Source organism: Populus alba, chromosome 19, assembly GCF_005239225.2.
Source record: "Populus alba chromosome 19, ASM523922v2, whole genome shotgun sequence".
Classification (NCBI taxonomy): Eukaryota; Viridiplantae; Streptophyta; class Magnoliopsida; order Malpighiales; family Salicaceae; genus Populus; species Populus alba.
The window spans coordinates 22,366,540-22,389,903 of NC_133302.1; the positions used below are offsets into that span (position 1 = coordinate 22,366,540).

The 23,364-nt window shown below is 36.0% G+C and overlaps 3 protein-coding genes across 5 annotated transcripts; 1 reads left to right on the forward strand and 2 right to left on the reverse strand.

The window, feature by feature from the left end:
- The first annotated feature begins 5,419 nt into the window (after window positions 1-5,419).
- Window positions 5,420-9,230, forward strand: LOC118044242 (bifunctional bis(5'-adenosyl)-triphosphatase/adenylylsulfatase FHIT). Its single transcript, XM_035052468.2, has 5 exons — window positions 5,420-5,655; window positions 5,745-5,861; window positions 8,397-8,543; window positions 8,695-8,793; window positions 8,887-9,230. The coding sequence occupies exons 1-5, from the start codon at window positions 5,506-5,508 to the stop codon at window positions 9,001-9,003; spliced, it is 630 nt and encodes a 209-aa protein (XP_034908359.1). The 5' UTR covers window positions 5,420-5,505; the 3' UTR covers window positions 9,004-9,230.
- Window positions 9,231-14,412: 5,182 nt separating this feature from the next.
- Window positions 14,413-17,172, reverse strand: LOC118044223 (calcium uniporter protein 6, mitochondrial). 3 transcript variants are annotated; one of them, XM_035052433.2, is made up of 3 exons: window positions 16,202-17,170; window positions 15,089-15,211; window positions 14,831-14,967 (listed from the first exon to the last, which is right to left on the reverse strand). In XM_035052433.2, exons 1-3 carry the CDS (start codon window positions 16,718-16,720, stop codon window positions 14,956-14,958), a joined length of 654 nt encoding a protein of 217 aa, XP_034908324.1. In that variant the 5' UTR covers window positions 16,721-17,170; the 3' UTR covers window positions 14,831-14,955. The 3 variants fall into 3 exon arrangements, with proteins under 3 accessions (XP_034908322.1, XP_034908324.1, XP_034908323.1); XM_035052432.2 differs by having other exon boundaries at window positions 14,848-14,982; window positions 16,202-17,172; XM_035052431.2 differs by having other exon boundaries at window positions 14,413-15,211; window positions 16,202-17,164.
- A 766-nt stretch (window positions 17,173-17,938) lies between these two features.
- On the reverse strand, window positions 17,939-22,673 carry LOC118044225 (uncharacterized). Its single transcript, XM_035052435.2, has 9 exons — window positions 22,235-22,673; window positions 21,945-22,065; window positions 21,600-21,688; window positions 21,367-21,505; window positions 20,411-20,485; window positions 19,858-19,979; window positions 19,695-19,770; window positions 18,932-18,991; window positions 17,939-18,545 (listed from the first exon to the last, which is right to left on the reverse strand). Exons 2-9 carry the CDS (start codon window positions 22,041-22,043, stop codon window positions 18,408-18,410), a joined length of 798 nt encoding a protein of 265 aa, XP_034908326.1. The 5' UTR covers window positions 22,044-22,065; window positions 22,235-22,673; the 3' UTR covers window positions 17,939-18,407.
- Window positions 22,674-23,364: the final 691 nt, after the last annotated feature.

The window sequence follows — 23,364 nt, forward strand, 5'->3', positions numbered from 1 at the left end:
AAAGAATTTTGAACCTCCCTTCTTTTATTTATATAAATTATACATATATGGTTATTATAAATATATAGTTTATAAGATAAAGATAAGATCAAATTAATATAATCTAAAGTAATAAGGATTCTAAATAGTTGTTAAACAAGTATTTTATAAACTATTTTTTTTTAATCTAAACATAAATCCTTTTTGATATAGGAATCCTTGTTGATTTAGAAATTCTTTTCCTATCTCAATATTTCACAAGCTTAACACATACCTCAATATCTTAACAAACTTCTTTATTTAAGGAATGGCCATCAGAGTTTAAAATTTAAAGATAATATTCGTGTATATAATTCCATGTTTGCTTTCACTTTTATGAAAGTGAAGTTTGATGACTCTGTCAATGATGGATTTGCTATATGCACTTATAAGATATTCGACCATGTCCATCACTTGACAGGATCACTACTTCCACTATATCAATGATGGATTTGCCCTATATGTTGACTGCAATGATGTTGACGAGATTGCTCTCCCTTGAGCATGCTCTTCTTTTGCTACACTGATCCTTGAAACAACTGTAGAACAATTTCAAGAGGAAATCCACCCCTTTAAAGAAATCTCCACATTTGATTTATATATTTATAAGACAGTCTTTTCACCGTCAATAATTACTCTTGTTTCCAGGATGGGCTCCATTTCAGCTTGTTATAACCGGATATATAACCATTACCATAAATCTCTCTTTAAAAAAAAAAAAAAAAATCAAGAAGGATATCTTTAAACCGTTCTTCATATGTCAAGACTAAAATCAACTTTTAACTAAAGCAAACTCCTTGTGAGTAAGTATTCCTTAATTGGAGTTCTCCAATCCTTAGCTTTCATAACCAGGAGTACTATGACATATCTCTCTCCCATGTTGGGCTGATCCAAGACCTCAATCCAGACATCAATGTGGAGGTCGGTTGGGTTAGCACTAGCTAACTTAGAGAGAAACTTTGTTTGTGCATTGCCTTCCTGGGGTACCCTGGTGATGCTGATCACTCCGTCCCTCCGAGTCACTATGGCTTTGGCCTTCTCAAAATACATGACCATAGATAGTTAGATCCCTGACTTTTTATGTCCCTTGACACTGTCCCATAATTAGCTAAGAGTCATTATGCACTTATAAGGGGTATGCCTTTAGAGGCTCTGTCAGTCCTAAGCCTGCTATCAGAGCTTCATACTCGACCACTTGTTAGTAGCTGAAAACCCAAACCTAAGCCCATTCTAGTAGATCTACCCTTCTAGGCTAGTAAGGAAAATCCCTACCTTACTTCCTTCCTGTATAGAGTCACTATCCATACAGAGTTTCCAACATTGAGGGGAGGTATGCTTTAGTGACTCAGGCTCTACCAACTTTAGATCAAGGGAAGGATCCTATGTGATAGCCTCTTCAAATTTGCACTCCACTACGAAGTCGGTTAGGGTTTGCCTTTTAATTGCAGGTCTTGGTCTGTATTGCAACCTATATTCTCTTAATTCTATTGCTTATTTCACCAGTCCTCATAACATGTCTGGTTTGTGAAGGATATATCTTGGGGGCTTGTTTGTCAATACCACAACTTGGTGTTCCAAAAAGTAAGCTTTTAGCTTTCTGGAGGTTGTCACTAGTGCTAAGGCAATCTTTTTTAGTCTCAAGTAACGAGTTTCTGCATCTAGGAATGTCTTGCCTGCATAGAAGACTAGACATTGTACTTCTTCTTCTTCCCTGACTAGTATTACACTGATAGCCTGGTTTGCTACTTCCAGATACAAGAACAGAATCTCTCCTTTGTTGGGCTAAGAAAGGATGTTGGAAGAGGAAAGGTAGACCTTCAGCTTTTTAAAGGATTTTAGATAATCGGATGTCCACTAAAAGTTGAGGGTGTTTCTTAGAATTTTTAAAAACGGTAAGCTTCGTTCCTCCAATCTGGCTATGAATCTGTTTAAAGTTGTTAGTCTTCTTGTGAGGTGTTGTAGCCTTTTTATTGTCTATTCAAAGTTATTAGTCTTCTTGTGAGGTGTTGTACCTTTTTCATTATCTTGAAAGGAGCCATGCTCAACAACATCTGAATTTTTTCTGGGTCGGGCTCAATCCCTATACCACTGACTAGAAAACCCAAAAACTTCCCGCCCTAGATGACAAACACATACTTGAAGGGGTTTAGCTTCATACTATGGCTTTCTAGTACTTGGAAGACTGCTTTGAGGTCTTGTAAATGTTGTTCAAAAGTCATGCTTTTCACCAATATGTCATCCAAATAACCTTCCATAATTCTACCCAATTGATGCTTGAACACTTTGTCCACAATCCTCTGATATGTTACCCTTGCATTTTTCAGATTAAAAAGCATAACCCTGTAATAGTAGGTTTCTCTTTTGATTATGAAGGATGTTTTCTTTTCATCAGTTGGATTTATAGGGATTTGATGGTATCTAAAACATTCATCCAAAACGAACTAAAAAACTTATACCCCTCTATTGAGTCCATCAACTTGTTTATCTTGGGAGGGTAACTATCCTTCGGGTAGGCCTTATTTAAGTCTGTGAAGTCTACACACATTTGTCATTTGTTGCTGGCTTTTTTTACCATCATAACATTAGTAAGCCATTCAAGGTATATCACCTCCTTTATGAATCCTGCTGATATGAGTTTATCCACCTTCTTAGAAATTGCCTTTTGCTTGTCTTCCCTAACACTTCTTTTCTTTTATTGTACTGGAGGAAAGCTATCTCAGTATTGATCCCTAGCATGTCCTTTGGATAGAAAGCAAAGTTGCTTTTCTGTGACACTAGTAGCTCTGTAAAAGCATGTTTTTGTTGCCTATCCAAGGTGTGGCCCCCTTTTATGACCTCTTTCTCTATATAGCCCAAACAAACTTTAACTAGTTCTTTAGCTACCTTTGTTTTGACCTTTGGCTTCTTACCTTAGGTCTTTAGGTGATCAATCAATAAGGTTTTCTTGCCCTTTAAGTATGTGTTTCCACACTCTCTTAAGGCTTCTTGATTTCCCTTCATTGTAGCTACCCCTTTAACAGTTCGAAACTTTATGATTAAATACTTGGTGCTAACCACTACAATGATCTGGTGGAGTAATGGCTTTTTAATGATGACATTGTATGGGAGATGGGTATCAATGGCTATGAATATCTGTTGGAGAGTCACATAACGAGGTGTAGTCTTTATAATGACAGTTAATTTCACTACCCCTTTTACTAACACTATTAGTCCTTCTATCTTGATGAGAGGTGTTGGCATTGGAGTCATTCTAAAGGTGTCCATGCCCTTCTTTGTCATGACTTCTACTAATAGGATGTTCACTGAGCTATTGTCATTCATTAGGATCATGCAGACCTTGTGATCATTCATTACTATGGAGATCACCAAGGCATATCATATGGATGTTCAACCCTTTATACATCAATAGGGGTAAAGGTGATGGGTTCATGCTAAGATCTGTCTTGACCCATTGTAACTAGAACTTGGTCTCCCAATCTCATCCTCTTATTATTGTTGTTGTTTACACTATTGATGAGCCCCCCAATATGATCAGAACTTTTGGGAGTACTAGTCTTTGTTGCCCTGCTTCACCTCTATCCTCTTTTGGAGGTGTATCTTTTTTCAGGAATTGTTTGAGGTATCCCTGTGTTATAAGTCTCTCCATTTTTTTCTTGAGAGCATAACAATCCTCAGTATCATGTCTATTCTCTCTAAATATGGAATTGGCAATACTTCTTGGAGAACTTGAGGCTGGGAATAGGCTTCAAGAGAGGAGGACACTAAAGCAAATTATGACCCCTTAAAGCTATGTAAATTTCCATATAACTTGTGTTTACATGAGTGTAAACCTTTTCGGGTCTCTTTCTAAGATGTTCCCTGGAGGGCCCTTTCTGCCTAATATATTGTTGTTTGACAAAGGTACGATTCTTGCTGGGGGGTTCAGTTCTAACACCTTCTTTATGGATTTGAGAGAAGCTTCTACGTGCAACCAGGGCCTCTTCTACTCTTATATGGCTCTCGATCATCTGCTTGACCCTCATGAGAGTTCTGTCATGTAGAGGGTGAAGTTGTTTCCACAACTCTTCACTTTTAACCCCTTTGATCAAAGCCTCACAGGCCATAGGTTCCAATAGGTCTTTCACTTGAAGCATTTCTTCATTAAATCTCTTCAGATATGCTTTGGTGCATTTTTTCTCAACTTTAGTAACCTTAAATAGTTTTGTGGAGCTTTTCTTCGTGGGAATGCTAGTGCTAAAGCGTGTTACTAGCTTAAAACACAGATCTTCAAAGCTTAAGATAGACCCTAACTTCAAGTTGTTGTACTATGACCTCGCATTCCCTTTGAAAGTAGTGGCAAAATCTTGCACATGACGTCATTGTCACGGATGACTAGCTCAAGGCTTCCTTTTACATTCTGTCTATGCTTTCGGGGGTTTGTAAGTCCATCATAACTATCCAGGTTCATCTTCGTGGATAAGTACTCTTTTAGGACTTTGGCTTTGAGGACTCTCTTAGATAGAGATGTACCTTTTACCTGATATTGATGGACATGATTGTGATGTCATGAACTCTCCTCAACCTTTGTTTTGAGTCATTGTTTATATGAGTCAAACAAACTGGAGGAATCTAGTATGGGACGACGAGAGTTGTGATTTCTTTCTTTCTCATAGTGGCTAGTATAGGCTTTATGAGAATGTTCACTTTGTAGTGGTACAGGGAATGTTGTGAACGTTCTCGGGTTGGACTAAGAGAACGACATCTCAAAGGTTCTTTCTTGTTTTGTCCATATCTCTCTGCATAATCAAGGTGTCTCCAGACAATGGGGTTTTTTTTTTTTTATGGCTGAGGTGGTAAGATGTGAGGGGGCAAAGTGTTTGGGGGAATATGATGAGGAGGGATGTATGTCGGGACATCATAAGCTGGTTGAGGATGAACATGAATTCTTAATCTGATGGCTTCTTAAGAAAACAAATGTATTTGCTCAACCATCATCTCAATCTAAGGTTGGGTGGATGTACCAACGGTAATGTTGGCATATGTGACATGCTCTAGTGTGTATGGATATGCCATATCGATGTAATGAATGGAACAATATGTTAAAAGTAGGTTTAAAATATATGTGTTTGATTAAAACTATTGTGAGATATATTTTTGTATAAAAAATAGGTTATTTTAATTTTTATAAAACTAAAATTTAAAATACAATTATGTATGAGATTTAGTGTAAAAAGTATAAGTTATTTAGCTAATAAAATGGTTTTTTCCATGTAGTTGGGTAAAAACAGAAAAGGGATTAAAATAACCATCAGGAAACAGTTGAGGGACTTACATGCACCTCATCCGGGGGACATGACAAGGTCGAGTCTCCTCCCAGTTCGAACACGAAACATGTTACTAACATGCTATGAATCCGACCAAGGCCAGATTGGTCACTTGGCTTTTTCCATGGAATCAAAAGCCTCTCTCAAAAATGAGAAGTGATTCATTTATTAATAGAGAAAAATAATGATAAAGGCGGCGCAAGTGCTGCTGCCCTCTCTCGCTTTCGCACATAGCATTACCATTGACAGCTGCCTTCTTCCTCTTCTTCGTCCCCAGGATTATTCTTCCTCAAAGGGATTCAGACCTATTTCCACCACCATCAACACCACCAAGGTAAACTGAAGAAAACCCTTCTTCTCTTATTCTTACCATTTATTTATTTATGAATTATGATTTTAATCATCCTCATACTCCCTGACTAGATGTCGACGTCGACGGAAAGCTATCAGTTCGGGCCTTACAAAATAGACCCAAAAGAAGTGTTCTACTCCACCCATCTTTCCTATGCTATGGTCAACCTCCGTCCCCTTCTACCGGGTTTGTTCTCTATTCCACTCCCCTCCACGTCGCACCCTTTTCCCTTTTCCATTTTCATTTGCTTTCTATAGTGTACACTTAGGGCTGTTTTTTTTTTTTGGAACCTCAAATATAGTAGTCTCAATTTTGTACCCAAACTTTTTTTTTTTTGTATCAATTTTACCATCATACTATTTTGATTTCTCAATATGGGCTTCTATTATAATCACTCAATGGAAAATTTTGAGTTTAACAGTCCTTTTTTTACCAAAAAAAAGAAGTACAATTTGGATGAAAAGTCGTAAAATGGATAGAAGTTAAGTTGAGACTAACTTTATAGTTGGATGGTAATTTTGAGATTTGCCCCTTTGTCCCCTCCTTTGCTGATAAGTTGGTTATGATTAAAGAAAAAACTTTTTTTTTTTTTTTAAATGATAATTTCAAACAAACACGAGCTGTAACAATATTTCATGTCTTTCTAATAGTTTAAAAATGTTGGGAATATAATGTTTGTATCCTAGCAAGCCAAAATTGCATTCCTGAATGAGTTTAGTTAATAACTAAACTGAAAAGCTTATGAATTGTTTCATTTGTGGTGTTTTGAGTCAACCTCAAGAATGCAATTTTTTTGTTAATTATATATTATACATGATTTTACTATCTCAAAGTAGTTTTTAACTGAGCTTAAAATGCAAAATCTTGTTTGATTTGCATGTTCTTGTGTCTCTTTTACGTCCATGTTTGAATTTGTTGCTTTTTAATCAATTTTCTTTGTTTAGTGTTGATTAAGGAGTCAATTACTAATCTTTTGGGACAATGCACTTATTTAAATTCTCAGATAGGAAATTTTGCTATGTTTAGCTATCAAATATTTGGAAAGTAGGGTGATTAAACCATGATGTTGGTAAATTTTTGAAAAAGTATGTTGTATGTGTTCATCTGTTTTTGGTTTTTTGGTGATGTGCTGATTGCATTTCATAATAGGAGTTTTTATAGATCACATTTCTATAGTTTTTAGTGCCTCAATTTTTATTAAGATTAAGATTGCAATACAATTTTCTTTCGGGATTAATTATGTTGCTTTGTTTTTATGTAAAGTCAAACTATTTAGAGTGATTCTAGCTGCTTTTGGTTGAGAACCGAGAATGTGTGGAAAAAAGACTCTTAACCTGCTGGGAGGGACTTTATGACTCACTTCTTTTTTGAAAATGAAAAAGTGAGATTTCTTGAAGCTCCCAATCTTTCGTTATTTTTATTTATTTTAGTTCAGCTTTTATTTTTCATTTCATGTGATTTATAAAGTTTTAATCTTGGAATGAAAAAGAGTATTCATTAAATTCACATTAAAATTGTCGTTTGAATTCAAGGAAAATGAAAAATTAACATTACAGATACTGAGCATCTTTTTGTGATTATTGTTAAAGACATTTTGCTCTCTTGTGTTTTGCTTTCCTTTAATTTGTGCTTTGTAGTTGGTGCAAAGTCATTTTATATCTGTATTAACAAGCTACAGTGGACTTTTTTCCTCCTTTGGTCAATAACAAGTTGAACTGATTAGCATCACTGGAAAATGAGTTATTAATAGTCCAATTGAACAAGGAAGACTGAAAGCAATTAAAGATCCAGATTCACCTTATAATATCATCGGAAAAGGTTTCACCAATAAGCAAATAGATATCCATCAAATGTGCACAATTGTGTATTCTCTATGTGATTTATTTTGCTTTTCTGTATTCTTGCTATAACCGAACTCTCTTCTCATTTTGATTCATGTCACTTTTCCTTTGCAGGTCATATCCTTTTTCAGTCAAAAGTTTGAATGATTTGTTGGGATGTATCTGCACAGCATCAATTTTTTTCTCATGAAATTCTCCTGGGTGAACAAGCAGTGCTGAATCAATGCAATATGTTTTTATTTGCGTTGTGCATCAATGAAATTATGGACAGATATGCTATTATGCTCCTGTAGTACAACTAAAAAAGCTTGAACAATAGGAAAACCCCTTGTGAGTATATGCATGTAAATCGCAGTAACATCGTGCGCATATATTTTGGAGTTTAGAAAACTTTATGAATTGTCTGTTTACTGGCAAACTGACCCTGTCCAAATGACTATTAGGATCACCAGGGAAAAAAAAGAGAGAACAATCAGTAGATTCATTCTCTGGCTAAGTTTAATTTATGTTTCAATATCTGTTTACCCTGGCCTGGCTTGGGCACTAATGCTGATCCTTTTGAGCTTATAAGAATTGGATTTGATGCACACAGCCGCTTGAACAAAGTGTATAAGCAAGAGTTTGACTATCGTACCTGTGTGAACTGACCAGTATGTCCAGAAGACTGAAAGCACTTACAATTTGCATATGCATTCAGCATTTATACGAAGACATTGTAAGACAACGTAACATAGCTGAAAGTATCTCATGTGCTGGTCATTTCATGAATGGTAGTATGCCCTTAGAATGTTGGTCAAATTTCATGATGATGTAATTTGATTCAATTTATTATGCATATTACACCTTGTTGAGTGTTCGATTTTGTTGGCTTGACATTTTGTACATGTGCTTGTCTGCCCAAGGCGTGAAGTGAAGCGCTTTGTTGATCTAACTGCTGATGAGACCAGTGATTTGTGGTTCATGGCAAAGAAGGTTGGCAGTCAGCTCGAGAAATTTCACAGTGCAACCTCACTCACATTTGCCATCCAAGTAAGAAAGTTCCTCATAAACTCATGCTATCTCTTCTTTTTTGTGTTAGAACATAGGATGAGTGTTCTTGCTTGTTATCACAGCCACTAGGTGATCAAAGCATGCTCTGGGTGTTTGAACACTAACCACTTGAATTTTGTTGGTGCTTTAGGATGGGCCTCAGGCAGGACAGACTGTGCCTCATGTTCATATTCACATCATCCCAAGGACAGGTGGCGACTTTGAGAAGAATGATGAGATATATGATGCAGTAAGTTGTCGAATATCCTTCATTATTTGTGCCTGAACCTGATCTATATGCTCCAAAATGAGTGTAACAAATAATTCTGTCTGTGTCATTTAGATTGATGAGAAGGAAAAGGAATTAAAGCAGAAGCTGGATTTAGACAAGGAAAGGAGTGACAGAAGCATGGAGGAGATGGCTCAAGAAGCAGATGATTACAGATTGCTTTTCTTGTAGATGATCCATCAAGAGAGACTTGTTAAAAGAAGGAAGTTGAAACCTATAGTTTCCTTTACTATCCAATGCACTAGTTCGAACATTTGATTCTTAGTGAAAAACCTGATTTGAATTGCAGGTTTTAAAGGGAAAATAACTAGTAGATGTTATGAATGCGTTTTCTTACCTTACACAACTTGGTTGACGTTAACATCTTTTATTTTTAAGGTATTCCAGGAATGATGATACCATGTGTATTATTTATTTGCTTTTTTTTTTTTGACAGTCAAGCTGTCATTAGACAAGCATGTGCATCAATTCATATTATTAACAAATGGAGAAGTCAACTTTAAGGGGTGTAGTTTAACTGGTCAAGTTTTAGATTAACATCTTTTTTTTAAGGTATTCTAGGAATGATGATACCATGTGTATTATTTATTTGTCCTTTTTTTTTAACGGTTAAGCTATCATTAGACAAGCATGTGCATCAATTCATATTATTAACTAATGGTGAAGGTAATCTTGAGAGGTATAACTCAACTAGTTAGATTCTAGATTTACTTCTTAGATGTTTTTAATTTGAGTCTCACAAACTTCAGGGTCATTGGAGATTTATATTATCGTTAACTTCAAGGTTCATGGAATTAGTTGAGGTGTGCGCAAATTAGTTCGGACATCCAAGTTAATATTAAAAAACAAGTGGAGAAGGCTGTGTGCATTCAATTGCAGACACAATAATTCATCAAAGTGAAGTGGTGGAAATCACTGGCTTACCAATTAATTTCTCATGGTATCTAAAGCAATGGATATTTGCGCTTGACAATTCAGTAATTGTCATTCAGAAAGGAGCACTCATCATTTATGAGAGGCAAATGGGATGCGCGCATCGTACAAGGCAAGGCGCGTGGTGGATGGAAGGGTTTGGGAAAAAGGCTTTGTCTGTTAGAAAGTCAAAAGAGAGGGGGTTAAAGGTTACAGCTAATGCAATGATTGTGGCTTGGTTTCAACTACATCGTCGCATATATTTGTTTAAAAATAGAATTTTTTATGTTCTAGTAATTTAACTGGGAGTTGAAAAAAGCTTCTGAAAGCGAGAAGTTTAAAAAGGATAATCACCATCACTCAGGGTAATGGATAGAACGTTTTTTTTTTGTAGTGGGATTATGGACATTTCATGGCTCCCTTGAAGACTTGTAGCAGAGTATGTCTCTTGTTGCTCAAGTCCTAGCATATATTTTCCAATAATGATTTTAGGAAGCCTACTGCTTGCTCAGAAGATTTAGTCAGAATACGAGTAACTTATGTGTTTGCTTTTATCCAAACCAGTTGGAGAAAGACATTGCTATATGGAAACCAACAACCACCGACAATAACATTTATATAACTTTTTCTCCGGGGGAAAACTCTTAAGAAGAATCTGGGTTAAAAAGCTTTATGCATCAATTTCAGTATTGAGAAAAATATATTCATGTTGCTTATCGCAAACGATCATTAGTTGTTGACTTCATGTTTGTAGTTGTAGTTCATTTCTTTCATTGAAACACATTTCCTCTATAAATTTTTATACTATACTGTTTGTTGACGTTTCTTTGAAATAATAAAGTTTAGTTGCTAGTTTTAGTTAATACTTGCTACTTACAGGACATCTGATGGAGACTGTTAGAGATACATAAATTTGTAAGATAGATTGTGATCTTTCATTTTCTTGAGTGCAAATTTACAAACTAGAAAACTCACATGGAGTTCTGTTCTTCATTCCTCTCCCCTCCTACGTTTGTTTGTCATAATTGATCAATTAAATGCAATTCATTAAAGTCTATATCTTTATGCATTGAAGTAAATCCAAAAGGATCCTTTTGGATGAGAGAACCAAGCTTGCTAAAAGCTTAGGGACTGCCCCGTAGGTTCATATTTCTTTGAAGGCTACAAATCCCCAAAGAACAGTTTAAGTGAGTAAGGAATTTGCCATCTGAGCAACTGTTCCTATCATTTTTTTACAGATATGCAATACGTGGTGATCAAAGAATCAAATGTACCAAAAACCCCGCTAGTCTAAAAATAGAATTTTCAGGTTGGATAATCAGTTAATCAATTAGTTTTAACAATTTCCTTCATTTTTTCTAGCCAAAGTAGTTAACAGCTTATATTTGGTTCTCAGGTGGCCAAAGCTGCTCGTGACTAGTACATGTAAAAAATCTTTTTTGGTAGAAGTGGAAACTCTTCGATGCTTAAACAAGTATTTTTTTAGAGATAGAAGATACAAGAATATTCTACAAAGAGATGCTCTGAAAATATAAATATAGTAGAGAATTGAAGATTGCGAACTTTTGTTTTAAAAGTCTCATGGTGTATTTATAACTCACAAGTCCTGTCTTTTTATGAAAAGAAGGGCTTATGGTGTAATTACCCTAATAGCATTTAATGATGGATAAATATTCCTTACATCTATATTAATGTTTGAAGGAAATATGGTGGGTCTTTAGAGGACTTTTATACACTTCAAAATGTGTAGAGAGATCTAGAGTTTATGACGTCAAATATAGCTAAGCCTAAAAAGGCCAAGTTGTTTCCTGAGATTTAAACCCAAGAAAGATTGATCATTCCTTTGGACATGCCAATAGATGGTCGTCACCAAGCCCAAGTGTCTTGGGCTTGACAAGTTTTCCACACTCATGTCACCTTGGACTTGGTTGATTGCCAAGTCTTGACTAACTGTAAAGTCCAAGCATTGTTGGTCTGACATAAGTGCCAGACTCATGTTCCTTGGACTTGACTGACTGTCAAGTTCAAGTGTATTGGGTCTAACATGTGTGTTAGACCTACATTCCTTACACATGGTTGATTGTCAAGCAAAATCCAAGCGTCTTAGGTCTGGCATGTTTGCTAAACCCACGTTCCTTGGACTTGGCTGACTAACAAGTTCAAGTGTCTTAGGTTTGACAAACATATCAGACCTATGCCACTCTGTATTTGGTTGACTTCCAAGTTCAAATGTTTTGGATCTGACATATTTTCCAGATCCATATGTTTTAAATAATCAAACAAAAGCTTAATAAAAAGTTGACTCATTAATTGCCCCACCCAAGCCTTTAATATATGATTTTGCATCTGAAGGCTTAAGAGAGGTGGAGGTGACAATTGACTAATAAGCGTCTCGTCATCCTTTGAGATAAAAGTGACGGGCATTTGTGTACCTCACGGATATTGGATCATAATACTATATATTTTTGCATTTCATTATTGTTGGTCTTCCTTAATGTTCTTTTTCCTCCTGAAGATCACATACCATATAGCACTGGGAAAATCCATTTCACCCCTTGAAGATTAGTGTATATAGCATTAGGGAGATCACATCCATATCTTGGAGAGTGAAGCATATAGTACTGGAGAGATCACATCTATCCCCTAGACAGTGATGCATATAGCACTAGAGAGATCACATTTATCCCTTGAGATTCATGCATATAGAAGAAAAAAAAAAATAACAGTGAGAAGAGGATACTAAAGTTTAGAGCAATTGAGGACTGAATTAAATAGTTCAGAAAGAATAAGGACTGCGCTGTAAATGGTGCTAAAATTCAGGGTTCTAATTATAATTTATCCAGGGGCTTGATTACAAAATTGTCTGGAATTTTAATCTTGATAGAGCTAAAAAGAACAACTTAAAGTTCACAACCTACATATCAGCCTATAACATAAAATAATAAAAAAAAACCTTGAAAATCCTCCAAATTTTTTCCCGATTTAAATAATTTCATGCTACATATATTTTTTCTTATCACAATCTACTTCTGGTATATCAAAATCTAAACTTTCATCACCTCTAAATCATTAGCAAACCAAACCGATATTAAGCACAATAATTTATCAAGAAATTAATTAAATTTAGTTCAAATAATCAGTATATAACAATAAAAAGGTCACTTTTCCCCCCCCAAAACTTTCTCAACAACCAAACAAAATGACATTATAAATGGAACAACTTATGGTATAGACTGTAGAGGAAGCTGTTGATGATGGAAAAAAAGAAGATCACTGTTGATAAAGGCTAAAGAGTAAGTCGTTGTTAAAGACTAAAGAGGAGAGTGCTGTTGATGAAGAGTGAACAATCTGAAGACTGAAGAGCGCTGCCGTTGTTGATGAAGAGGAAGCCTTGAGCCGTTGATAATGGGGAAAAAGAAGAGTGCTGCTACCGTCAATGAAGAGAAAGAGGAAACTGTGAGCTATTAATAGAGAAAGAGATTAGATTTATGGATTTAGAATTTTAGGGATTTAGATTTTATTTTGTGTGTGTGTGTGTGTGTATCAACAGTTGATACAAAGATGAAAGAACGCGTAATAGCCAATAGCCACTGGACAACTGAAGCTTGGAGGAAACATAGTTTATGTTTTCTGCTAAAATCATTAAAACGGTCATGAAATCTTGATTTCACCTGATTTAATGATTTCATTGATTTTCAAGTTTTTAGAATAATTTTGCACGTTAAGTATATATTGAATTATAAAATTATATGATTTTTTGAGTCAAATTGTAATTTTAACAACCTTGAATGTGATGATGACTTTTGTCATTGGATCACGACGATTCTAGATTCTAGTAGTAGCTGGTCAGTTGGTGGTTGCTTTTGGCAGATATAAGAGATAGCGGTGGTGGCAGAAAGAGAAACAAAAGAGAGAAGATGGCAGATAAAAAACTAGAAAAAAAGTTATTTTTTTTGTTGACTTTGGATACTAATTTTTTCAGAGCATGAAATCCACCCCCAGGAGTGAAAAAAAGGCAATCTTATCTTCATTGCTGCTCAGATTATAAAGAAGAAAAGGCCTCTCTTGCATTGCACAAGACCAACAGGTTCGCCCTATCCATAATGCAAACCTACTTTCCCCAAGGTAACGTCAAAAGGTAGATATACCTGAAGTAAGTTCCACTGCATCAGAGGCTACAGAGAGTTGTTCTATACTGGATTGGCTTGAGAGCTATGATGAAGGGAAGAGCAGATCCAGCTCTCTGCATTAATTGATGAAGGGATTTAGATATGTTGTACTTCATATTTTCGTTACATGGCAATTCGATACGTGGATATGTTGCAGGTTTTACTGCATATTTTGGAGCATTTCAATGGCTACAAAGAGGAATTGGTGATTGATCTACTAAGTAGCCTTGCAAGTGACTTCAAAATATTCAAGGAGAATGACCTCTATATGCTTTTGTAAAGAAGAGAGAAAAAGAAAAGAAAGAAAAACATGACTTAATCCGTACAGACAAAGGGAAAAGAGAGCAATAAAATAGGTACTTGCCAAATGCCAATCATTTGCGAGGTAAACAAGCTGCAAACTACATACTTGCATGATGGGTAATTACAAGAAATAATCATCAATAAACTACTGTCGAGTTCAAATTTCAGCAGGGCTATATCATCGTGGAATAAGATAGTAAATTCAAAGAAGGGCATGGGCATTAATGCTTTCAGCATTACAAGCTGTCCAACAAAAAATACACCAATTATCCAGCACTATTAATAACAGTAATTGTTTGTCATAGCATTCTCTTGGAATAAGAAGCTGCAAGAATGCCAACTATCACTATCAAAAAACGAGAAAACTTCGACAAATCAGCAAATATATTTTTGTCAAAGGAAGAGCGATGTTAATCATTTGGTAAGGCAGGAAGGACCAAGCTGGTTAGTGGGATAAATTCTCATGAAAACCCCACTTGGACTCTAACCTTTCAAAACAAAACAAGAGGTTATTGCTTGTGTATTGCATCATCCAGTTCCAGTTCCATCCCTGCACGTTTTTTAATAGAGGCAGTGGCATCCAGAGGTGATTTCAATTTAAGTTGTAGCTCCTTAAATCTCTCAACATCAAAATTCAGCTTCTTGAACAACTTCCTTTGCCTTGAGAGAAATAGCCTCTTCATCAGGTCTTGGTAAGTTGGATCTCTTGCAGTGATCAGGAAGTATGCATAACCTATGACTATGCTACCGGCTGTGCCAAAAAAAGCTATAGGTTCCATTACATCCCATGAAAATTCCCAAAATGTTAGCCGGAAAAACAGCCCAACCTGTAATAAAGCTAAACACAACCCACTATAAAGGATGCGGCGAACCTGCTTATGTGCCAGCACATCAATTTCTTCTTTCTTCCCCTGAAGTATCTTTAGCTCCTCTCTTGCAGGGTCGTCCTCAGGAGTTAGAGCAAGCGGCACTGCTCTTCTAATCAGATATACCACCTACAACAATAGAATATTATCAAGGCACAACCAATCTGCAGTCAGGAAGATTAAGATCCAAGGGCTAGGGAAAAAAAAAAGAAACGATTTAAATCCCTCGTCTTGTTTAAATGCAAATTCATGCACTTTCTAAATCTGTACCAATGACCACAAGATAAAACACAAAATAAAGATCACGTTGCTTCAGCCTGATTTAAGTTGGTGCTCAATGACCACAAGATATGCTATCTTTAGAAGTCAAAATTAGTGTGCTTCTGCATATGAGGTTCCAAGACACAAGCAAAAACAAATTATGATGAATATTAGCAAACAAACTCGCTGCCTAATGCATAAACGGTTAGGATAAAAAAAATCTACATGTTTATCATTCTTCTGACTTCCTTCGCTGCACCCTATACACAGAGAGGATTGTGAATATCCCCGATTGTCATTCCAATAAGCAAAGAAAGAAGCAGATCTGCTTCTCAAAATTACACTTTGATGAAAAGCAAGAAAATGAATAGAGCATTTACATCCCTTTTCTCAGCTAATATTATATTACTAGTAATAGAGATGAAACTTTGAAAAGGTGCTGAATAAAAGGAGAGAAACCAATAGAAGAAGCATAAGCTCGAACAATGAGGAAATATAGAGAGATAGAAATAAGCGATATGGGAAGTTGGAGAGAAGAATTGATAGTAACTTCTCTACTATATAATTGTGATGAGCGCTGGAACTTGAAAATCCCTCGAAAAAGGAAAGCGAAATAAATGATGGGAATTCCACAATCAGAATAATAAAAACAGTGAAAAGAAAGAGAGGGGGAAGACGAAGAGAAGATGCGGTGTCTCTCTCCGCAGTGGGAGTCTGCCCCACCACCACCAGCCCAATCCATCCGAAAAGTAGACTATCAAGCAATTGATTGAATGCAAACATTAACAATGAAAAACATATAAAGGTATAAATAAAGGAAGAAGGGTAGAAGAGGAGGTATGTCTAGTGGCTACCTACCTTATCAGGATGAAGATAGACTTTGTCACCGAAGAGAAAGACGACACCAGCATCGTCAAGGACACGAGCAAAAGTAACGGCTTCATCATAAGATCTGGCAATACCCATGCTCTGGCAGGCTTCAAGGAGGTCTGAGTATGGGATAATTTCCTTGGTTTCCAAGCCAAGCTTCATCTTTAGAGCCTCCACATTCACCAGTCTCATCAGCCTCCTCGCTTCCGCACATGTTATCAAAACATTTTTATTACTATCATTTTTACTATTATTAGAGGAGGGTGAAGAATCATTATCATTAGCATCAGCATCGATAATGGAAGAAAAACAAAAGGATGTGATTTTGCTGCAAAATGGTGTTGCAGCAGCAGCTCCTCCTCTACCAGAAAAACACGAAGAATAGGCAGAGGAAGCAATAGTCCTGGTGATGCATCGCGGTGATGTTAAAAGGGATTTAGTGTTGGCCGCCAATAGGGTGCGCTTCAAAACCCCAGAGGCAGAGGAGGACCATAATCTGCTCCACATTGTTTCTTTTTTTCTTTCCTTAAATCTATCTCTTTGGATTGGAACTATATAATAAATAGTTTGGATCTTAATAGTTACCAGAACTTATTGGCCTTTCTTCTTTCTGACTCCTCTCCATCACCTCTCATGATCTCTCTCACACATCTACACAGACAGACAGACAGATCTGTCCTTTCTTTTCCTGAAAGAAGTAAATAGTATCTATCTTATACTTGATTTCTCAAACAAAAGGAAGTAGGGAAGCCAGCCTTTAGCTTTTAGCAACAGGGAAAAGTGAAGGGGAAGGAAATCAATTAAACCCGAAAGGGAACGAAGGGGGAGGGGAGGAAGAAGCAGGCAGTTGGAAACTGTAATTATTTATAGTGTTGAGAGGGGAGGGATGACTGTTAGGTTAGGGGAGGACCAGGCAAATTCAATGCGGGCGACCAAAAGAAATGCTTAAGAATTAGACCAAACATAACAAAAAGACGTACGTGTGCACTGCAGCCCCGAGCTGTGGGTTGGTGAGACTTCCCTTGCTTGTTACTTCTTTCCTTCCTACAATTGAAAATATAATAGAGTAAAAATGATTTATTTTTTTTGAAATATATTAAAATAATATACATTTTATTTTTAAAATTTTATTTTTTACTTAGAAAATATAAAAAATAATTTCATAATTTTTTTTTAAACAAACAATATTTTAATTGTAATACCAAACACACCATAACATATTACAATGTTTGGGGGAAACTATATTTAATCATGTTTAATTTAAAAAATTATTAAATTAATATTTTTTAATGTTTTTAAATTAATTTTACTAATATAAAAAGTAATTATATATTTTTTAATATATTTTTACATAAAAATACCTTCGAAAAAAATATCCAAAAAAAAAAAAAACCGCTACTATGGATAGCCGACTAGGAGTAAAAGTTGCATTTGCTGCAATTGCATGGGAGGTTAAAATTCAATTGAGTTGAGGCCTTCCAAGTTTGACCCCCCAGGCCCCCACCCACCCCACCACTACCACGACGACCATCTCCCTTCTCCACCCACATGCCTCGGTTTTGGACTCATCAATAGAATAGATTAGATTAGATTTATTAGCGCTCCACTCTTGGACCAACCTCTCTCCTCGCTCTCTTTCTTCTATTTATTTAATACAAGAAAGTTCTTCTATGATGCTACTTAGTGTCCAATGGGAGCAGCCAAGAATGCTCAAAGAGGAAGGGGTTCTTTTTTTTTTTTTATATATATTTTTTATAATTATAAATTTTCATGTTGTCCTTTAAACTCCAAACTCCAAAGGGATACGATTTTTTTTTAAAGAACAAAACAAATTCCAAGTTGAGATCCACAACAAATCCAATGACACCTCACATATGACAAAATGGAGAATGTTACTAAATCTTCACCTCTACTCTCTCTTTTAAATATTTAAAAAATCCACAGCTATATGGCACTCAAATCCAAATGGAAAACAAAACGGACTACTTTGCAGCTCAAACCAGTACAGCGGGGTAATCTCAGGTCTCCCAAGTATGAAATGGGAACTATTGTTACGGTATGCAACAATACACAGACCTCAAACCTTCCACAAGTCCGGGCTTAAAAGCTGTTGTTGAACCATCACTAACTAGCTGAGTTAACAACTATACATGTGAGTGCGTGGTCATACCACAAACCAAACGGCGGGGTTGGGTCACTGACCATGTCTAGCTTTAGACAAGGTTTTCATCAAACCTTTCACTATCTTCCAAAACCATAACACATTCATCACTGCCAATGTCCCAGGTATCACAAGAATGCTATAGAAGCCCAATGGAAATATTTGCTTGACCTGAAACAAAGGAATGTATGATATGAGGGAAAGAGAGAACAGCACCATGGTAATTTGTAACCCAAAAATTCATACAACCACTTGCCAAGATAATTGCATCATCCTGAATTTACACCATTTCATTATCAGCATATCACAAAATCATAGCCACTAAAATGCACAGAACGAAAGCAAATATTACAAGTATTCTGATGCCATGTCAATTCCAAAACTTGAATAGAACATGTCAAACAACCTGTTGGTTAACGAAATCAAATATGATATGTATTCTGATACCATGTCAATTCCAAACCTTGAATAAAACATGCCAAACAACATGCTACATCTATACCTGTTGGTCATTGAAACTCATATTGATAAGAGTCAAATTGAGATGCATCACTCACCTGATCAAAATGAATAAAAATGTGGCTGAAGAAGAAGATGAACAAAAGAATCCTTGCAACCTGACCACATCAGCAGTTACTGTCACCATTATTGAGCCACATTAAAGAGCAGTAAGAACAAATATGACACATGGTGACATTACAGAGCTATGTGGAAAAGATAAATGACAATCATTAAGTTTGGAAACCTGTCATGATTCAGTCCCAAACTCAATCATATCATCTTCTACTGTCTGTATTTATGATCTAACTATCAAAACAGAACCAATCCCCATATAGGAATGGCATACACTGGCCTCTTTAAGGGTCACCTTAACTAAATTGATCCCCAAAGGCTGCCAGAATGTTACTCTCTCTCAAAAAAAGAAGGCATAGGAGAAAAGGGCATTTCAAAGTAACATATTGAACTTCGAATCATGCAACTCATCATTTTCAAAAGGCATGCTCTTAATTATCCACCTTCAGTGCCTAGAATAAAATGGGGCTTCTCTCTTCCTTTTGATCTTAATGCTCCATTTATGGAGACAAACAAGTCATGGTCTATTCATTTCCGCACCAACACAAATTTGAATAAGTTCAACACTCAAATATCATGTTAAGTAGACTACAAGCAAAAGAAGGCAATCATAATATCTAAAGTGATATAGCTGTACTTGCAAAATAAGTAATGAAGTATGAAATGAATTCCACATCACATGTGCATAACATACAGAAATTACTGCAAGACAACTGAAATAACCAGGATTTTAATGTGTGTTATTACCAGCCACCCCATGAACAATAAAACTCCATTCCAAATGTACAATTTAGAGCTCTTCTGACCAGCAACGTCCAAATACCTAAATTTGCATCCAGCAGATTAATGAAGCGCTAAGAACCAAGTAATCATAAGGAAATTGTGGAACACCTTCAAATGATAACCTTACCATCTCAAATTTACAAAGGGAGTTGTGATCTCAGAAAAGAGAACCATTAGTATGTAAATCTGTGCTTGACCACTTAGGAGGGCGAGGATTATGGAGAACATGGATAGTCCATGGTGCAAAAGCTTACAGAAATAAAGGAGATCATTAGAAATTGGTTCTTATGAAATGCCACTGAAAATCAAAATCTCACACAGTTAAAGAATATCAACATCATTAGCAAATCGTTTATAGGAACTAATAAAGAACAAATCAAAGGGTATTCAAGTCAACTTGACTTCTCAGGCAGGCAAGAGTGTCTGCCAATCTTGTTTAAACAAACAAATTATTGATAATAATGATGCTTAAAACAGAAAATTTTGCTGTGAGTATATTACGGGTAGAAACCAAACAGTTCAATTCACAGTTCATAATATGGTTACTTATAATGACAGTCTCAAGAGGACTTCTCTTTTTCCTTATCGTTTCCTTGTTTGTTGGAAAATGAATAGACAGGCTCAAGGCTTGGAAAAAAATTGATTAAAATGTTCATCCACCATGGACTCTTTATACTTACATACTCCAGACCACCTAATGCTGGAAAATGAAATAGAATCATCGCCAGATCTGACAGAAAATAGCCAATGGATATCTGCCCAAAACCCAGTAAAAATGAATTAGGAAAGACAAACAAAAAATTCCTCTCAAGTTATCAGACATTACTGAAAATATGTAACCGATTCCTATATAAATGGTGAGCTCATTGTTCCAAATACTTGATCAAATATGGCAGTGTTTATCGACAATTTTAGTAAATTAAACCTCTGCCAGATGATGTTTCTAAACATATATTTCTAAGCCTTCACTCTGGTAGGATTGTAAATGGATAGCATTTTAAGCAATATATCAATGCAATATGTTACAAAATGATGGTTCTTCACTGAATTTAATGTTGCAATGAATTGGACCGATGCACTTCAACTGAAAAAGAATCCTGTACACCATGTTAACTATTGATATATTTCTTAAACAACAGAAAATTGGTCTTCCAGTGTATGATTGCTCTCTCAACATGCAAGTGTTCACAAGTACACATGTGTACATGACATACTGAGAAAAGCTGCTCATATTAATCAATCCATATAAGTAATCAGTGTGTTATTCAAGATGCAGTTGAAACTATCAACTGACAGGATTCTAGCAGTGCAACAAACTTTAACTAACAATTATAAATTTGAACTATCTAGATGCAGAAAGTCAAAAACATTTAGTGGAAAAAGAAATCCAGCTTTACATCGGAGGTTCATGCAAACACAAATCAGGCATTGATGGAACATAGATATACCATAAAGTGATAACTAGTATGCTTGGCATGCAAAGAAATAATGTTCATCATGACCATCGGTGAAGATGCGACAGTGAAGTCGATGTTCATAACCAAATGCAGACATGACAAATTAATTGCTAAAAGGGATAGAAATCATGAGAGATGAAAAATTAAAGAAAGAAACCCTATAATAACTTTCAGCTTACCCCCAATGTGGAGTTTGATAAAGTAGAGGTTCTATTAACAACTAATTCATCTCTAGAATCCTCATAAAAAAGACCCGATAACAGCAGGAGGTATAGAGAAGCTGATGCAACAAAGAGAGCATGAAATGTCGAGAACCCTCTGTATCGTAAGGGCAATCAAAGTGAGTTTACGCCTCTAGAGAGCTTGAAAATCAAAAATAAAAAAGAAGGATGAATGTGCAATGTGATTGTACCGGTTATTCCATTCAACTTTCTGCGCATCAGTTAGTTTCCCATAACCTTTGAAGTGCAAACGGCTAACAAAAGCTGTTAGCTTGTAAACCTTCATGGGAAAGATCGGAGCAAGTGAGTACAAATGATGTGAATTAATGCTAAGATTTGTTAAGCTAACAACAAGAAACAAAATGCAAGTGCAGGGAAAATGAGATGTAAAACCAACCGAACAAAATTACATGACTGATTTGCCTTCTATCAAAAAGAATTTTACTTTACTTGACAAAAATGGGCTTGTAATACAAGCCCTAGGTGGGGAATGGTAACAAACAAATTAAAGTAGAAAATTGAAGAGGCACACTTACAATTCTGCAGGCAATGATGCCAGACAAGACGGAAGACAGCAGATGAAATTGTTTGGTTGCAGTGTCAAGTGCACAAGGAAAAGACAAGGCCGCCGCCATACTAGACTTGCTACTAGTCTTTCTGGATGGAAATATTTTATGAGAGATCAAAGACAGGCCAAATGTCAGACTAATCTAATCTGAAACTGAGTTGCCCAAAATTATGACAAAAATTGAGCATAAAAAATATGAGGTAGGCGATGTATAAACAGTATGGATATAATTAGACATAGATATAATAATGTACTCACTTTTTTTTTTTTGGGTCTTGTAATGGCGAAGGAAGTCAGGTAGTGAAGAAGAAGAAGAAGAAGAAGAGACTAACAACTGGTACCCGCATCCGCCTCTGCCATTAGCAGCATAATGTATTATTTTATCCGCCCTCTTAAATGCTACTAATTGCTAACGCTATCTGTTTACTGTACCACTACCACAACCAGACGCTTCGGTTTCGAATTGTTATAAAATTAAATGAACAGCTTTAGAATTATTTTATATACCATCATTTAGTCTTTCTTCTATCTAGACTCTATCACCATGTAGTACCGGAAAAAGGGAAACTTTGGACGGAGCGGGGTCAGATAGATTACAAATATAGATGGAAGAAGAAAGATCCGACTGCTTTCCTTGGGTGTGTGTGGATCGTGGAACCAACTGGATGGGTATGGGCCTTGCGTAATTCTTTGTGTGTTTATCTATTTGTTACGGAGGCCCAAGGGCTACATTAACAGCATTAACAGCGTGTTTGACAGTGTGATAGTAGTTGTTTTTCAAATAAATTTTTGTGCCGAAATACACGTTAATAATGTTTTTTCATTTTCAAAAAATTATTTTTGACATAAGCACATCAAAACAATCCAAAATGTACAAATCAAACTCAATTTTAGCAAAAAAAAAAAAATTCAAAATTTTGCAAAACACAGGTAGAAACGCGGCCCCAAACACTACCTAAGATATGGCCTGATGATCACTATGCCCGCAAATATGATCACAAACTAATCATTATACCACTACACTCAGAGTTCTGATCCCCTGATGAGGAGCAAGATAGACTAGAAATCAACAGCGAAGGCAGAAGCAGAAAAAATCCAAGCAGGAAGAGGATTTTCAGCTGCAGTAAGTCAGCAACCAGAGGCAGATTCGTTGTGGCAAACAGAGAGGGAGAAAGAGGAAATATCCTACAAAGAAAAGGAGAAGGAAAGTCCACTATGAGGTGATCATCGGTCAATACAAGGTACCTGATAAAATGATCAACTCTATGGTATTTTCTGTATGTAACACAATGTTGTAGATACCGAAGTTGTATTGATTAGGATACAGATGATCCTAATTCAATTATTTTCTTTGCTTTCACATGGCATTAACTTTTCTAGTCATCACT

What these genes read in the sequence shown, in the direction of transcription:
- LOC118044225 (XM_035052435.2), bottom strand. Translation starts at nt 22,043, where the DNA reads ATGGCGGCGGCCTTGTCTTTTCCTTGTGCACTTGACACTGCAACCAAA. An exon ending in AAAGTTGAATGGAATAACCG is followed by an intron (nt 21,506 to 21,599) that starts GTACAATCACAT and finishes CTTACGATACAG; the next exon opens with AGGGTTCTCGACATTTCATG. An exon ending in CATTAGGTGGTCTGGAGTAT is followed by an intron (nt 19,980 to 20,410) that starts GTAAGTATAAAG and finishes TATTTCTGTAAG; the next exon opens with CTTTTGCACCATGGACTATC.
- LOC118044242 (XM_035052468.2), top strand. Translation starts at nt 5,506, where the DNA reads ATGATAAAGGCGGCGCAAGTGCTGCTGCCCTCTCTCGCTTTCGCACAT. An exon ending in CCACCATCAACACCACCAAG is followed by an intron (nt 5,656 to 5,744) that starts GTAAACTGAAGA and finishes CTCCCTGACTAG; the next exon opens with ATGTCGACGTCGACGGAAAG. An exon ending in ATGATGAGATATATGATGCA is followed by an intron (nt 8,794 to 8,886) that starts GTAAGTTGTCGA and finishes TGTGTCATTTAG; the next exon opens with ATTGATGAGAAGGAAAAGGA.
- LOC118044223 (XM_035052431.2), bottom strand. Translation starts at nt 16,720, where the DNA reads ATGTGGAGCAGATTATGGTCCTCCTCTGCCTCTGGGGTTTTGAAGCGC. An exon ending in TCTATCTTCATCCTGATAAG is followed by an intron (nt 15,212 to 16,201) that starts GTAGGTAGCCAC and finishes CTATTGTTGTAG; the next exon opens with GTGGTATATCTGATTAGAAG.